The following is an 18,017-nucleotide window of genomic DNA, read 5'->3' on the forward strand; positions in this document are numbered from 1 at the left end:
AGCCACTTCAGCCACTTCGCCATCAGAGAGCAGATGTGTGCTAAAATATGACATCTGAGATTAAGCAATGATTGGCCAAATGAAAATATAAAAACAGATGAGGTTAATAGTTCAGAAAATTTAAATTATCACACCAATAATTCATATCAGAAATGTAGACATTTTATAAATTAAATAAACTCACATTGAAATTTTCACCAAATAAACTATTTTTCCTATTAATTGTTTTGAAACTGGAAAAAGAAAAAAAAAAAAAGAAAATGAAATTTGCAAATGATAGGAAATACAGACATCAGATAAATTTGTGCTTTATCAGATTTATATCCTGTCCCCTGTCACAAACTAATCTTGGAAAAAGTGGAGATTATAGACATTAACAGATTGTGTGTAAACATCAATTTTCAAAAAACTAAAATGTCTGGGAAGTTTCTAGAGTGAGATATATATAAAAAGAAATGAAAGCATGAACCTTTCACATCTGATCAATTTATATATAAACTGATTTTTTGGGGGGATAAAGTCCAAAACCAATAATTTATTGTATTGATTCCAGTATTTTACTCATATTTAAGGATCCGACTCGTGGCCGATGCCAGCACTGCCTCGACTGGCTTCCGTGCCGGTGGCACGTAAAATACACCAATCCAACCGTGGCCGTTGCCAGCCTCGCCTGGCACCTGTGCAGGTGGCACGTAAAAAGCACCCACTACACTCACGGAGTGGTTGGCATTAGGAAGGGCATCCAGCTGTAGAAACATTGCCAGATTAGACTGGAGCCTGGTGCAGCCTTCTGGCTTCCCAGAACCCCAGTCGAACCGTCCAACCCATGCTAGCATGGAGAACGGACGTTAAACGATGATGATGATTACCTTACTACACCTAAAGGGATGAAAAGTAAAATTGACTTCACTAGCATCTAAATTCGGAGCTGGCAGAAACGTCAGCACGCCGGGCGAAATGCGTAGCCGTATTTCGTCTGTCGTTACGTTCCGAGTTCAAATTCCGCCGAGGTCGACTTTGCCTTTCATCCTTCCGGGGTCGATAAATTAAGTACCAGTTTCGCACTGGGGTCGATGTAATCGACTTAATCCCTTTGTCTGTCCTTGTTTGTCCCATTTGTGTTTAGCTCCTTGTGGGTAGTAAAGAAATATATAGGGATATTGAATAAATATTCTATTTAGTCTAGCATTGTGAAGGGACATGGCCTAGTGGTTAGGGTGTTTGGCCCGTGACCATCATGTTGCAGGCTCAATTCCTGGATCAGGCAACACATTGTGTCCCTAAGCAAAGCATTTCATCTTACACTGCTCCAGTCTACTCAGCTGTAATGAGTACCAGCCAGGTACTGGTGCAGCCCCACTCTCTCTCCCTTAGCGGTCACATCTTTGATGTTTCACTGGGTCATGGGTGAGGGGATTAGGGTGTATCCTATGTCTTTTATTATTGACAACATAGTTCTCTAAAACAATTAGTGAACGATGACTGATTGTATTTAGTCTAGCATGCTTTCTACTATTTCTGTCAATGAACCACTATTTTGTTATGTATAATATTCATTTATTATTGTTTAGCCCATGTCAGCTACAATCAAGCAAACCTATAATCAAAGTATACTAATCATGACCATTCCATTTTATTTTCATACAGTATATCCAGGACTATACTATCCAAATGTTCTTCCTTTTTTAAGATTATAGGAACTTGAGCTGCTATTTCTAGCAAGCAGAGTGACCATGTACTGGCTTCCACATTCTTTTGATTAGATACTATACTCTTTACTCTTTTACTTGTTTCAGTCATTTGACTGCGGCCATGCTGGAGCACCACCTTTAGTCGAGCAAATTGACCCCGGGACCTTATTCTTTGTAAGCCCAGTACTTATTCTATCGGTCTCTTTTGCCGATCCGCTAAGTGACAGGGACGTAAACACACCAGCATCGGTTGTCAAGCAATGCTAGGGGGACAAACACAGACACACAAACATATACACACACACTTATATATATATACATATATACGACAGGCTTCTTTCAGTTTCCGTCTACCAAATCCACTCACAAGGCATTGGTCGGCCCGGGGCTATAGCAGAAGACACTTGCCCAAGATACCACGCAGTGGGACTGAACCCAGAACCAAGCAATGACAAAACTTGATTAATTTTTTAAATAATCAAAGGAAACCATGTTTCAGACTGCTGATACTATTTGTCACTTGCAACACCTGACAGAAGTATAACCATCTTTCAGCTGACAAAGTACCATTTAAACCCAGAACACACAGGGATGGAACAGATACTGCAAGGAAGGCCATCCAATGCAATAACAATTCTGAAAATCCATTGCTCTGAATTGGTACTTCGGAAAAAAGACAAAATCAGCAGGATTTGAACTCAGAGCATAGAGCAGTGCTTTTCAAACTTTTTGCTGAAGAGGAACCCCAAGGAAACATTCCACTGGCTCGAGGAACCCCTGTGCAATAATTTAATTGTCTTATGCACACATATCTGCACAGGAGAATTAAAAATTACTGTTGATTTTAGCATTTTTGTAACTTCTTGCAGAACCCCTGGACTGTACTGGCGGAACCCTAAGGTTCTGCGGAACCCTAAGATTCCGCGGAACCCTGGTTGAAAACCACTGGCATAGAGAATTGGAACAGATATAAGATACCACAATGCAGTCTATCTAGCACTAATGATTCAGCCAATTCATCACCCTAGTATCAATAATACACTATAGTTAATTCAATTGTCTATATTAAGTACCTGAGCAAAAAATATATTTATTCATATATATAATTGCTTTATTCTATTTTTAAATATCTTCTCTCACATCACTGAACTATGATACAAAGTAGAATTTCGCAGATATATTACTCTATAGAATTACATCGCCATACAACCACAAATTGCTTGCAAGAAAATAGTTTAACTACATCAACTTTAACCCTTTAGCATTCAGATTACTCTGTCAAATGTCGGAGACCCTCTTCGGTCACGACACAGACCATGGGATTGCACCTAGAAAGTTACCCTCCTAGACACGAGTCCGGGCGAGGTTGTTTATGGAAGACCAGCAGTCGCCCATGCATACCAGCCTCCCCTCTCCACGCCACCAGTGTTATCCAAGGGAAAGACAAAAGTCGATACAGCTTGGCACCAGTGATGTCGCAACTCATTTCTACAGCTGAGTGAACTGGAGCAACGTGAAATAAAGTGCCTTGCTCGAGAACACAACACGCAGCCTGGTCCGGGATTCGAGCTCACGATCATAAGCTCACGATCGTAAGCTCGACAACCTCACGATCGTAAGCTCGACACTCTAACCACTGAGCCATGCGCCTTCACATGTAATACTTATTTATTCACATTGTCTGACTTAACCATCATTATTTTGTAGCCCCAAGATTTCAATAATGTGGTTGCTTGTTTTTTTTAATATTATTATGGAATAGGTGTGAGAAACCAGATTTGACCAGTTTGAGCATAAAGCAAGTTGAATATTTGGGTGGGCCAGATATGGCCAGTTTGGATGCTAAAGAGTTAAATTATTTCAACCAATATTTCTATCATTCATAATGAATTTTCATGAAGTATATTTCAATAATACTGCAGTCTAAGAAAAAGAGAAAAGAAATAATAAAATAAACCCTCTTTGCTTTTTTTTTTTTTTTTTTGTAGCTTTTTCTTTAACTCTTTTCATATCAACCCATCTCAAACAGCCCCTGATTTAAAAGGATTTTAATTAAAACCTTCCATCAAAATTTAATTAAAACCTCCCATCAAAATAAAATAACTGATTTATGTTCCAGACACTAGCTTAATAATGAGGAGGTTGTTTTTACTAAATTCATTATTTTCAAAAGTAGCTGGAAAAAACAGCAGAGTGTTTCAACAAAAATATGATAAAGAAAGAGTTAATGTTAAACTTACGTAAATTTGACAATTTGTGAATAAAGTCTACTATCCTTAATGAACGCACTCATGTGTGCTTTTAAATCCTGTAACAAAGAATGAAATGAAAATAAGAAGTTGGATAAACCTTAGTTTTGATATAAACAAATGTTTCATTAATAACTGGCAGTATCGCCCGGCGTTGCTCGGGTTTGTAAGGGAAATAACTATATAAGCATTTTTAGAGAGTTATAGCCAAAATATAGCAAAAAAATGCTTTAAAAATGGAAAAAAAATGATGGTAAATTTTTTTTTAAATCGTTGACTCATCGTAGACATTTTTAGAGAGTTACTTCCCTTATATAATAGCGAAAAAATGCATTAAAATGGAAAAAAATGATGGCAAATATTTTTTTAAATCGTTGACTCATCGTAGACATTTTTAGAGAGTTACTTCTCTTATATAATAGCGAAAAAATGCATTAAAATGGAAAAAAACGATGGTAAATTTTTTTTTAAATCGTTGACTCATCGTAGACATTATTAGAGAGTTACTTCCCTTATATAATAGCGAAAAAATGCATTAAAAATGGGAAAAATTGATGGTAAATTTTTTTTAAATCGTAGACTCATTGTAGACACGCGCTAATACCCAGAAGGGCTCGATATGAATCACGACTATAAGATACCCGGTTCTGAGATCAATAATTGGCCCTAAATCAGTTGTTGTCAGCTTGCTGCCTTACAAGGGCTACATACTCTTTATTCTCTCTTTAGTCTTTTGCTTGTTTCAGTCATTTTGACTGTGGCCATGCTGGAGCACCGCCTTTAGTCGAGCAAATTGACCCCAGGACTTATTCTCTGTAAGCCTAGTACTTATTCTATCGGTCTCTTTTGCCGAACCGCTAAGTTACGGGAACATAAACACACCAGCATTGGTTGTCAAGCGATGCTGGGGTGACAAACACAGACACACAAACATATACACACACACACACATATATACACACATATATATACATATATATACGACAGGCTTCTTTCAGTTTCCATCTACCATATCCAATCACAAGGCTTTGGTTAGCCCGAGGCTATAGCAGAAGACACTTGCCCAAGGTGCTATGCAGTGGAACTGAACCCAGAACCATATGGTTCGTAAGCAAGCTACTTACTACATAGCCACTTCTACACCTATAATGAAATTATATTGAACCTTGGTATGCAATCAGTCATGTTTCTGCTCACTGATAATACATTGTCCTATTTAAATTTTAACTGCAATAAAGCTTTTTTATAAAAAAATGTGCTTAAAATGCAAGTGTTGTATCTGGTTAAAATATTTGATTTCTAAAGAAAACATCCAACAGCTCCATAGTAACCCCTTTGGACATATGCTACCCACTTATGAGCCATTAATGCTCCCAAGGAGGTGCTACCACCCAAGGGAAGAACCACTACCCCTAAACTAACTAATATAAATGCTTTTTGCATGGAAAAGTAAATTTGAAGATAACATAACCACTCTCAGTAATATGCAAATTTTCACATCTACTTATGTACAATGAATCTCTCAACATTACTTTGGCAAGTATGGTATAGTCTGTACTATGCTGAAGAAGTTTAACTAGCCTGAAACATGTCTGGAGTTATTTCTTGTAATTAAAATAATATTGGATGGAAGCACTTCGTCGGTTACGACGATGAGGGTTCCGGTTGATCCGAATCAACGGAACAGCCTGCTCGTGAAATTAACGTGTAAGTGGCTGAGCACTCCACAGATACGTGCACCCTTAACGTAGTTCATGGGGATATTCAGCGTGACACAGAGAGTGACAAGGCCGGCCCCTTGAAATACAGGTACAACAGAAACAGGAAGTAAGAGTGAGAGAAAGTTGTGGTGAAAGAGTACAGCAGGGATCACCACCATCCCCTGCCGGAGACTCGTGGAGCTTTTAGGTGTTTTCGCTCAATAAACACTCACAACGCCCGGTCTGGGAATCGAAACCGCGATCCTATGACCGCAAGTCCGCTGCCCTAACCACTGGGCCATTGCGCCTCCACACAATAATATTAATCATTGGCTGATGTTGTTTTATCCTCACAACATAACCATTTCAGATTATCCTTTTGATGCTAAACACTAAATCAAATAACACTAAATTAAGTAATGTTTTTTTCTTGTAGATTACATCTTTGAGTGATATTTCTTAGTAATTCATTCTTTAAAACATTATACTGTCAGTCATATTAGTATGAATCCATGTGCATATCATTTGATACCAGGTAATTAGTAATAGAGAATGAAGCTATTCTAAAAGAGAAAGAACATACATCTAATGAGAGATAAAGTATCTAGAAGTTATTAACAAGAGAGAAAGAAGGATAGGAGGCAACATTTTATTATTTTGCATTGAAATGAATGAAATTACAAAAATATAATAGAACAAGTTATTTTTCTACGATTTAGATTCCTAACTACTCCCACATTTTGCGGTGCAGTTTAACCAAAACCGGGTATCTTATAGTCGTGATTCATATCGAGCCCTTCTGGGTATTAGCGCGCATCTATGATGAGTCTACGATTTAAAAAAAATTTACCATCATTTTTTTCCATTTTAATGCATTTTTTCGCTATTATATAAGGGAAGTAACTCTCTAAAAATGTCTACGATGAGTCAACGATTTTTAAAAAAATTTACCATCATTTTTTTTCCATTTTTAATGCATTTTTTTGCTATTTTTTGGCTATAACTCTCTAAAAATGCTTATATAGTTATTTCCCTTACAAACCCGAGCAACGCCGGGCAATACTGCTAGTGACAGATAAAGTGTTTAGAAATTATTAACAAGAGTGAAAGAAGGGTAGGAGGCAACATATTTTATTATTTTGCATTTGAAATGAATGAAATTACAAAAAATATAATAGAACAAGTTATTTTTCTAGATTTTGTCACTGAAGAAAAATATTTAACATAAGAGAATGTGAGAGGAAGCTAATAAGAGAAAGAAAGACTAGAACAAAATTTATATCCAAAAAAGCAAGCAGAATATGAAAAGCTACAATAGTTTGTGACTACTCAAATTTTAATTGCTAGAGTGTAAGGTGTCGAAGGTTCCTTTGAACCAAATAATGTAGCACTGAAACAAGAGAATTGGTTTGGACTTAGTTTCAGTCAATTTCAAGATCAAAGATGTCATTATTATAATTGTATTTCGATATTTTTCATATAACTAGAAAATTAATAAATACAGTGGAAAAGGAAAAAAAAAAATTATTTATCATTACTATCAAAGTGCAGCAACTCATTAAAATAAATATTACTACCAATCAAAATGTACCCAGTACACTTTATAAAAGTACTTGGTAAATTAGTGAAGACTATATTAAGTCTAAAAGACCCTTTAGTCTTGTTGAGAACGTAAATAATCTCTCTAATGTTGTTATAATAAAACTAGCAGTATCGCCCGGCGTTGCTCGGGTTTGTAAGGGAAATAACTATATAAGTATTTTTAGAGATGTAAAGTATAATAGCCTTTTCAATATGGCTAACCACAAAGGAGGGTGTTACTGCAGCTTTTTACGTTCTGAGATTTAATAATAAATTTTTAGAGAGTTACTTCCCTTATATATGCCAAAAATGCATTAAAAATGGGAAAAATTGATGGTAAATTTTTTTTTAAATCGTAGACCCATCGTAGACGTGCGATAATACCCAGAAGGGCTCGATATGAATCACGACTATAAGATACCCGGTTTTGGTTAAACTGCACTGCAAAATGTGGGAGTAGTTAGGAATCTAAATCGTAGGAGACAGTCAGCACACAACCTCTCTTTTATATATAAAGATGTACCCAATAGGCTCTGTAAAATAATTGGTGCTTGGAAAAGCATTCAACTGTAGAAATCTTGCCAAAAATGGTAAGTATGAGTGTGCTGTGCTCTTCCAACTCATCTACGAGAGCAGCAACTCTAAGTAAGAACTGACTCACACACTATGATAACCTGTTAATCCATAGCAAGATGTAAAAATAATGGTGGTGATAGTGGGGGAACAATGATGATGATGAAGAAGATAACAAAGAAGACAAAAATATGTAGAGGTATATCAATCGTGGAAAAATGACATACAGCAGCAAAATTAGGCAGCCAGAAAGCCAACTCAGAAAGGCAGGTTCAATCCCTTACTCTTTTACTCTTTTACTTGTTTCAGTTATTTGACTGCGGCCATGCTGGAGCACCGCCTTTAGTCGAGCAACTCGACCCCGGGACTTATTCTTTGTAAGCCCAGTACTTATTGTATCGGTCTCTTTTGCCGAACTGCTAAGTGACGGGGACATAAACACACCAGCATCGGTTGACAAGCAATGCTAGGGGGGACAAACACAGACACACAAATGCATATACACACATATATATATATACATATATACGACAGGCTTCTTTCAGTTTCCGTCTACCAAATCCACTCGCAAGGCATTGGTCGGCCCGGGGCTATAGCAGAAGACACTTGCCCAAGATGCCACGCAGTGGGACTGAACCCGGAACCATGTGGTTGGTAAGCAAGCTACTTACCACACAGCCACTCCTGTTGAACTATTTTACCTCAATTATTCCTTGTATTAGTAACTGCCAAACTTTTAAAACTGTTTGAAATAGAATAGCTAATACCAGCTGACTTGGGCTCAGAAATTTCAAATTAATTAAGATAAACATGTATTGCTGATATTAATTTTATCATCACAACCACAGGTATGACTGTGTGGTAAGAAGTTTGCTTCCCAACCACAGGGTACCAGGTTCAGTCCCACTATGCAGCACTCTGGACAAGTGGTTTCTACTTTAGCCTCAGGCTGACCACAGGCTTCTGAGTGGATCTGGTACACGGAAACTGAAAGAAGCCCATTGTGTGTGTGTAAGAGTGTGTGTGTGTGTGTGTGTGTGTGTGTGTGTGTGTGTAAGTGTGTAAGTGTGTGTGTGTGTGTGTGTGTGTGTGTGTGTGTGTATTTATATCATCAGGCTTCTTTCAGTTTCTGTCTACCAGATCCACTCACAAGGCTTTGGTCAGCCCAGGACTACAACAGACGACACCCAAGTTGCCACACAGTGGGATTGAACCTGGAACCATGTGGCTGGAAAGTAAACTTCTTGCCAGCCACAGAGGCACCTATTAAAAATCATTTTATACAGAAACTGAGATACAAAATTACTATATATATATATAGATACACACAGGTACACACACATACACACACACACATACACTCATATACATACAACCAATCATTATGTCAAAATGATAAAATCAGTTGTGTGTATGGATACATATATAAAAAAAAGATATTAAATATAAATAAACGAAACAAAATAAAATGACAACTTACCAAATCAATCATGAATATTGACACATTACGGCCATTTTTTTGAGGAATATAGAAATTTAATATTCCTTTAAAATTAAGCTGTATGGTGTCATCAAAAGTCCAGTGAGGACTTAGGTTATTGAATACTGAAAGAGATATAGATTCATTTGGGAATTGCTCACCAATCTACAAAAGAAAGATATAAGTAATATTGATAGAATTTTTGTCATTCTAATTATATATATGTACATATATACATACAAACATATAAATTTATTATTTGATTTAGGCATAGCAATACTAACAACCTAGTGTTAGAACTCAATATCCATGTCCTTCAGAGCAAAGTATCAGTTGAGTATAGAGTACTAATATGAAAATGAAATGGCAGGGGAATAAGAAATTACATCATAAACTTCAACATAATTTCTTATTCCCTTGTCATTTTAATTTCTTACACACACACACACACACATATTTTTTTTCCTGCCTTTAACCCTTCAATGTGGACTATAGGCCACTTATAGTTGAATTCCATGTCGCATAATTTTTCGCTTCTGTACTAATACTCTGCCATGAATGTCCCCCTTTCTCTGGTTCCTTTTGTGTTGATCTCCGCCACAAGTTCTTACGCCTACTTCTCTTTCTATATCCATCTGGTTTCCACTTTAAAGCACTTTTCACTACATTTGGTGTGTCTTTTCTAATTGTGCTACCAATCCACTTCCACTTTTTCTTAAATACTTGCTCCCTAATCGAAACTTGATTTGTTCTTTGCCATAGCTTCATATTGCTTATGTGTTCGGGCCATCTAATTTTAAGTATACTACGCAAGCATCTGTTGACGAATGATTGTATTTGCTTATTTGACTTAACTGTTGTTCACCATGTCTCAGCACCATACAATAATACCGCTTTTACATTAGCGTAAAAAATTCTTATTTTGTTCTTTATTGAAATCACACATGCGCTCCATACTTTTTTTAACAGGTGAAAAGCGGTCCTTGCCTTACTTATTCTCGTCTTAATATCTTCATCGGGATAAAATAAACACAAATATAAATATTAAGTTCCATACTGTGATTGACTAAACACTATAATGGAAGCTGACTGGATAATAATAATCTATGTGAAAGTCTAACTCACACAGTAGTAGTCCCCATGGCACTCCATCGGTTATGACAATGAGGGTCCCAGTTGATCCAATCAATGGAACAGCCTGCTCGTGAAATTAATGTGCATGTGGCTGAGCACTCCACAGACATGTGTACCCTTAATGTAGTTCTCGGGGAGATTCAACGTGACACAAGAATGTGACAAGGCTGGCCCTTTGGAATACAGGTACAACAGAAACAGGAAGAAAGTGTGAGAGAAAGTTGTAGCAAAAGAGTACAGCAGGGTTCACCACTTGCCCCTGCCAGAGCCTTGTGGAGCTTTAGGTGTTTTCACTCAATAAACACTCACAACACCCAGTATGGGAATCAAAACTGCGGTCCTACGACTGCGAGCCCACAGCCCTAAACACTGAGCCATTGCACCTCCACTAGTAGTAGACCTACATCTAACTGGACACAAGATCTATATATTCATGAGTTAGTATGATTGCGTACAAATAAGTAAATTAGTCAAGGACATTGACTAATATGTATATATATATATATATATACTTAAACGATCATCATCATGATGATGATATATACACACACGCCAGCTTAATTTAATTCATCCTTAGTCAAAAGACACCTGTTGTTATGTCTTGTTATTTGTATTTGTGTAACATTCTCCGTTTTTTTTTTTTAACCGTCCTTGTTTTCATATACATTCACTGTTTTCTTCCAAGGAATCTAATGCTCTTAGCTTAGTTTTTCCTTGGGGCTGGCAAGATTGGAGCAACCTCGAGTATAACCAGCCGAAATTGTAAACATAATCTGGAACTCGACTAAGGAAAGAAAACTCCAAATGACCCGTCCTTGTTTTCTTTGTATTGTCTATCTGGATGTTTTGCGTTCTCGTCCCAGTTTGTATTATATATATATATATATATATATATATGTATAGAGGGCATTATACACATAAATGCCTCAACTAGGAGGGACAGAGTCATTACTACCAAAATTATACTAATCATACCCAAGTGCGTTTTCAAAGCAAGACATTTAAAAATGAATTATGTTTGTATCACCGTGATTTCACATACAACTTGCGTCATGATCGTCAGCAGAACTGATTCTGAATACAGTTTCAGAATCAGTTCTGCTGACGATCATTAGACGCAAGTTGTATGTGAAATCACGGTGATACAGAACATAATTCAATTTTAAATGTCTTGCTTTGAAAAACTGCACTTGGGTATGATTAGTATAATTTTGTTAGTAATGACTCGTCTCCTAGTGTGAGGCATTTATGTGTAATAATGCCCTCTATACAATATAGATATAATTAATTTGTTCAGAAAAAAAATTTTTCGGATTCTTTTCTTTATGAGGTTTTCACGCTAGCTACCTGATAATTTCTGTTAGATCCCTTATAGAGATTATCCTTAATGTTAAACTTATATATATATATAATATATATTCTTTAATTCTTTTCTTTTACTTGTTTCAGTCATTTGACTGCAGCCATGCTGGAGCACTACCTTTTAGTCTAGCAAATTGACTCCAGGACTTATTCTTTGTAAGCCTAGTACTTATTCTATTGGTCTCTTTTGCTGAACTGCTAAGTTACGAGGACATAAACACACCAGCATCAGTTGTCAAGCGATGTTGGAGGGCCAAACACAAACACACATATATATGCAACACACACATATATATATATACACACATATATATATATACACACAATATATATATATACACATATATATGACAGGCTTCTTTCAGTTTCCATCTACCAAATCCACTCACAAGGCTTTGGACTGCCAAAGACTATAGTAGAAGACACTTGCCCAAGGTACAATGCAGTGGGACTGAACCCAGAACCATGTGGTTGGTAAGCAAGCTACATACTACACAGCCACTCCTGCGCCAATGTATATATATATATATATGTATGTATGTATGTATGTATGTATGTATGTATGTATGTATGCATGCATGCAAGCACACATACACTTACATACATATATAAATATATCTGAATGCATATGTGTACATGTGTCTGTGTACACATATGTGAGTCAAACATTTATAGTTCTATAAATATTGCATTAGTGCTCTATAAAATGACATTGCTGAAGTTGCTATTTCAACCCTTTTTTTTTCTTTCATATTAAGGAATTACCACATGTAGTGTCAAACATGTGGCCTTATGTGCCTATGGTTCCAGAAAGCTCTTTCATCTTACCGTACTCTTTACTCTTTTACTCTTTTACTTGTTTCAGTCATTTGACTGCGGCCATGCTGGAGCACTGCCTTTTTAGTCGAGCAAATCGACCCCAGGACTTATTCTTTGTAAGCCCAGCACTTATTCTATCGGTCTCTTTTGCCGAACCGCTAAGTTACGGGGACGTAAACACACAGTATCGGTTATCAAGCGATGTTGGGGGGACAAACACAGACACACAAACACATACACATACATATATACATATATATGACGGGCTTCTTTCAGTTTCCGTCTACCAAATCCACTCACAAGGCTTTGGTCGGCCCGAGGCTATAGTAGAAGACACTTGCCCAAGATGCCACGCAGTGGGACTGAACCCGGAACCATGTGGTTCGTAAGCAAGCTACTTACCACACAGCCACTCCTACGCCTACACCTTTTTTTTTCTTTTTTTTTTTAGCTTTTTTGAAATGCTGAACATATTTAAACTACTTCGTTTAGTATTTCACACAGTGTCAGAATTTTCTCTTTCTGTCCTACCAAAATAAATTAGCATTGCCTTTCTATTGTTCTCTGGCTTGGATGTTTAGAATAAGGCGTGATTCTACTCCCTCGCCCTGAGAAGGAATGGCTTCATTCACTGCTTATTCATTTTAACTATGCAACTTTTGCTGCAGGAAGAGGGAACTGCACACAGCACTGCAAATGAATAACATATTTGTTACAAGAGACTTGCACAGGGTGTTGCACAGGGAGATTAAAACAAGAACTATGTGGCTGCAAAACAAATTTCTTACCATACATCCATGCCTTCTGAAGTATACATTCAGATAAAATAATCAGCAGGCTGATGTGAAATTGCATTATGCATTAGCGTTAGTAAATTGCAATCTTGACTATACATGAAAAATAGACCGAACATTACTTTAAAACGATGTGTTCGCTTTCAATCAATAAAAAAAAAAAGAATTAGTAAATTATTTTTTACCTTTTTGAATTATTAGCATTGCAAATCATTTTTAATGAAATGCTAAATTATTTAAAAAGTCCAATAAATCACTTTGAATAGAAATGGCTGTTTCTACAAATATCTGAAACTGACTAGAAGTGTCTGAGAAGAGTGTTTCAAGTATTTCAGCAATAAATTCTATTTTCAACTCAGTGAGAAGTAATTGCATTGTCTGGTGGACGGTTATTAAAGTGTTAGTCGACCAACCAACTGAATAACATAATTTTGTATCAGAACATATATATATATATATATATATATATATACTTTTTATACCTATACACACACACACATATATAATATATACACTTATATATATTATGCATGTGCGTATGGGCGTGTGTACGCACCATTAAATCACACAATTCCATTTTTCTTTTCCTCTTAGCTAAAGCACATATTGGACAATGTAGACAGAGCAGTGTGCTGTATTTGAATTACAGACAGGCTGGTCACATTTGGAATGCTTCTCATCATATGTCTGCTCAGTCAAGACCAAGATAAGGTCTAACAACAATAACACTTTTGGCATCAAATTTATATCCTTGGATCCTTGAATTTTACCTTTACTCATATATAATTATAGATATATATAGATATAGATATGTATATGTATATGAATATATGCCAGTCAATACGCAGAATAAAGCATCTGGTGGCTAGAATGAGCAGCAAGAAGCAAATAAAATGACTACTTACTACATCACTGAAGTGAAATGAAAATTAACATTATTTGAACAGGGTTTCTTTCTACCTATATCCCGGTGGCACGTAAAAAGCACCATTTGATCGTGGCCGTTGCCAGCCTCGCCTGGCCCCCGTGCCGGTAGCACGTAAAAAGCACCATCCGTCCGTGGCCGTTTGCCAGCCCTGTCTGGCACCTGTGCGGGTGGCACGTAAAAAGCACCCAATACACTCACGGAGTGGTTGGCGTTAGGAAGGGCATCCAGCTGTATAAACACTGCCAGATCAGACTGGACCTGGTGCAGCCTTCTGGCTTCCCAGACCCCAGTTGAACCATCCAACCCATGCTAGCATGGAAAGCGGACGCTAAATGATGATGATGATGATGATGATGTTTTACCTAAGCATCACAAATTCAAATATATTTTAGAGCAAACTTATATATTTCTTGATATTTAACATTAGAGATTTCTAACATTGGTAGAAGACCATCAATTTTGTGGAGAGTTTTTTTTTTTTAGTTGATTATATTGATCCCAGTACTTGACTGAAACTTATTTTATTGACCCCAGCAGGAATGGCAGCAAAGAAGAACTTATCAGGATTTGAACTCAAAATGTAATTACACAAAACTAAACTGTAAAGCATTTTATCCCTTCTTCTATTCATCATCATCATCATCATCGTTTAACGTCCGTTCTCCATGCTAGCATGGGTTGGACGGTTCGACCGGGGATCTGGGAAGCCAGAAGGCTGCACCAGGCTCCAGTCTTATCTGGCAGTGTTTCTACAGCTGGATGCCCTTCCTAACGCCAACCACTCCGTGAGTGTAGTGGGTGCTTTTTACGTGCCACCTGCACAGGTGCCAGGCGAGGCTGGCAACGGCCACGGTCGGATTGGTGTATTTTACGTGCCACCGGCACGGAAGCCAGTCGAGGCGGTGCTGGCATCGGCCACGAGTCGGATACTATTGTATCTACCAATTCACCACCTGTCATATTAGACATTGTGAACACCAATTTTATACAGAAGGTATTACATATTTATTGCTTCCCAATGAACCATGTTTTTAGTTTAAATTTTCATTCAAATGCAGAATTAATTAATTTGCAAGTTTTCCAGTGACTTTTGTAATTTTCCTCATCAACTAACTGAATACATATAATACATTACTTGATTAACTTCAGATAACTTACAGCCATTATAGGAATGGTATCCAACCATAAAATACTGGTTCTTCATATTTCTTGCATTTATTTTAACTCTGTAGAAAACTTATTCATATACTCTTTTACTTGTTTCAGTCATTTGACTGTGGCCATGCTGGAGCACCACCTTTAGTCGAGCAAACTGACCCCAGGACTTATTCTTTGTAAGCCTTGTACTTATTCTATCGGTCTCTTTTGCCAAACCACTAAGTTACGGGGACATAAACACACCAGCATCAGTTATCAAGCGATGTTGGAGGGACAAACACAAACACACAAACACATACATACATACATACATATATATATATATATATATATATATATATACATATATATGACGGGTTTCTTTCAGTTTCTGTCTACCAAATCCACTCACAAGGCTTTGGTTGGCCCGAGGCTATAGTAGAAGACACGTACCCAAGGTGCCATGCAGTGGAACTGAACCCGGAACCATGTGGTTGGTAAGCAAGCTACTTACCACACAGCCACTCCTACGCCTAATGTCTATGTCAACATAGAAAAAAAAAATTGTTATAAAAAGTAAAGATTTAAATCTTTAGATTCTAATGTACATTCAAAAGATTGTATTTTTAATATACTTCATGTATATTTTAACTCTGCTTCCTGGGGTTCATTTAAAGCATATATTTTTTCTTTTCTCCTATCTAGATATATTTTAAAAAGAAACTATTCTTAAATTTCACCTATTTTTAACTTTGTAATATGATGCTTTACTACTTAACCATTTTGATAACAAGCTACTGCACCAATTTTTAATTAAATCTCCCTGACCCAAATTTTGTTAATTTATATTACAAACATTAGTAACAAAAATTAATGAAAAGGTTATTTTATTAAATGCAATTAAATTGTTGATGATTTTGAAAACTAATAAAAATACATAGGCACTGCATTTCATTACAAATATAAGATCACAAATCGCTTAAACTTAAATTGTATTTTCCAAAACATAATATCCATTACTGCTTAACCATGATTGGTTTGGTACCTCAAAGCTCTTAGTTTAAATTCTGCTATAATTATCTTTACCTTTCCATTTCTTGGTAATCGATACTATAAAGATCAGTAACATTACCAGGGTTGATTTGCAATCAAATCTTCCACTTTCCCGAAAAACAGTTACCGTATTTGACGGCATATAGGACGCACTTTTTTCCAAAAAATTTGGCTCAAAAAATCGCCCTGCGTCTAATATGCGAAGTCAAGACACTCCCGTAGGGTAATCTTCTCCCAGACGCTCACTAACCTAGTGATAAGTATTTCTTACGATAAGTATTTCTACCTACACTAACGCCTTAATGATATTTTCCGTACTCATGCATCAAATTCAGGAAAAAAAGTTTGGTATTAGTAAACGTGTATCATGGATCGCAGCCTAACAATTTAGATTGGGAGATATGGATCTAGTGCTTAGTCACAAGAATTCAAGACAGGACAGAACAGTATTTTCTCTTTTTCACTAAGTGCATATACAAAGCACCCAGTACATTCTGTAAAATGGTTGGCATTAAGAAGAGCATCCAGCCATAGAAACCATACAAAAGCAGGAAGTAGAGCTTGGTGCAATCTTCTAGCTTGTCAGCTCTTATCAAGCCACCCAATCCATGCCAGAATGGAAAATGAATGTTAAATGATGACGACGATGATGATGATGATGATTTTTATCTAGTCCCATATTAAAGAAACTCTGCAAAGCATTCTGAACAGCTTTGATAAATAGTTTAGAAGTCGAAGTAATGGCATTATCCTTTCTCATATGCAATACAGAAAAATAAAAGGAAGCAATATTATTGTACTTACTTTCGGAAGCAACCGTCCAATACATAAGCCTCCTGATTCACAAGTTGTGGATAAAATGTTACCTGGCAACTGTGAGAAATACACAAAAATACAAGCAATATTCATTTATTTATACATTTTGTTTATGGTATTTTATTAAGCTTCAAAACATCAAAGACATATATATATATATCAATAAATATAATATATTGATACATTTTTAGCTTTACTGCTATTTGCGTAAAATATCTGAAAGTTTATTGATGATAACTTTTCAACTTCTATTTACAAAGTGGAAACTGCTATCACAAATATCAATGGATATTAGAGGAAAATCAAATGAAAATTTTACAAGAAAAGAGAGGAATGTCCAGTGAAGTTGTACAAGTGTACTTCAAACATTACACAAATATATACAAAGATAGATATCTAAGTGTACCACAAAGTTATAGGTAGTTACAGTGATAAACTAAGTAGATAGATATGTAAATATATGTAGATTATTGTTTAGTCTCATGTTAGCAGATCTATAATCAAAGTTATTCCAGCAATGACCTTCCTGCCTTTCCTTTTCAAACATAGTATGTCTAGATTCACATTATCTATAATCTATTTCTTTTAAAAGAAAACTGGATGCAGTTGAAGGAGATTTGACTGCTATTTTTCTCAGATAGAGCAATTGTATAAAGACAACCTTGTTGGCTTGATAAAATATAGGAGAAGTATAAATATA

General features: G+C 36.4%; 1 protein-coding gene across 1 annotated transcript in view; it reads right to left on the reverse strand.

The window, feature by feature from the left end:
• Window positions 1-18,017, reverse strand: part of LOC115210849 (bactericidal permeability-increasing protein) — a 95,106-nt gene that overhangs the window by 5,499 nt on the left and 71,590 nt on the right. The window contains exons 9-12 of the mRNA XM_029779605.2: window positions 17,306-17,374; window positions 9,275-9,439; window positions 3,932-3,999; window positions 185-233 (exon numbers count right to left, since the gene is read on the reverse strand). Of these exons, the coding sequence (XP_029635465.1) occupies window positions 185-233; window positions 3,932-3,999; window positions 9,275-9,439; window positions 17,306-17,374 (351 nt within the window). The remainder of the gene's footprint in view (window positions 1-184; window positions 234-3,931; window positions 4,000-9,274; window positions 9,440-17,305; window positions 17,375-18,017) is intronic.

This window comes from Octopus sinensis, linkage group LG4, assembly GCF_006345805.1.
Source record: "Octopus sinensis linkage group LG4, ASM634580v1, whole genome shotgun sequence".
Taxonomy (NCBI): Eukaryota; Metazoa; Mollusca; class Cephalopoda; order Octopoda; family Octopodidae; genus Octopus; species Octopus sinensis.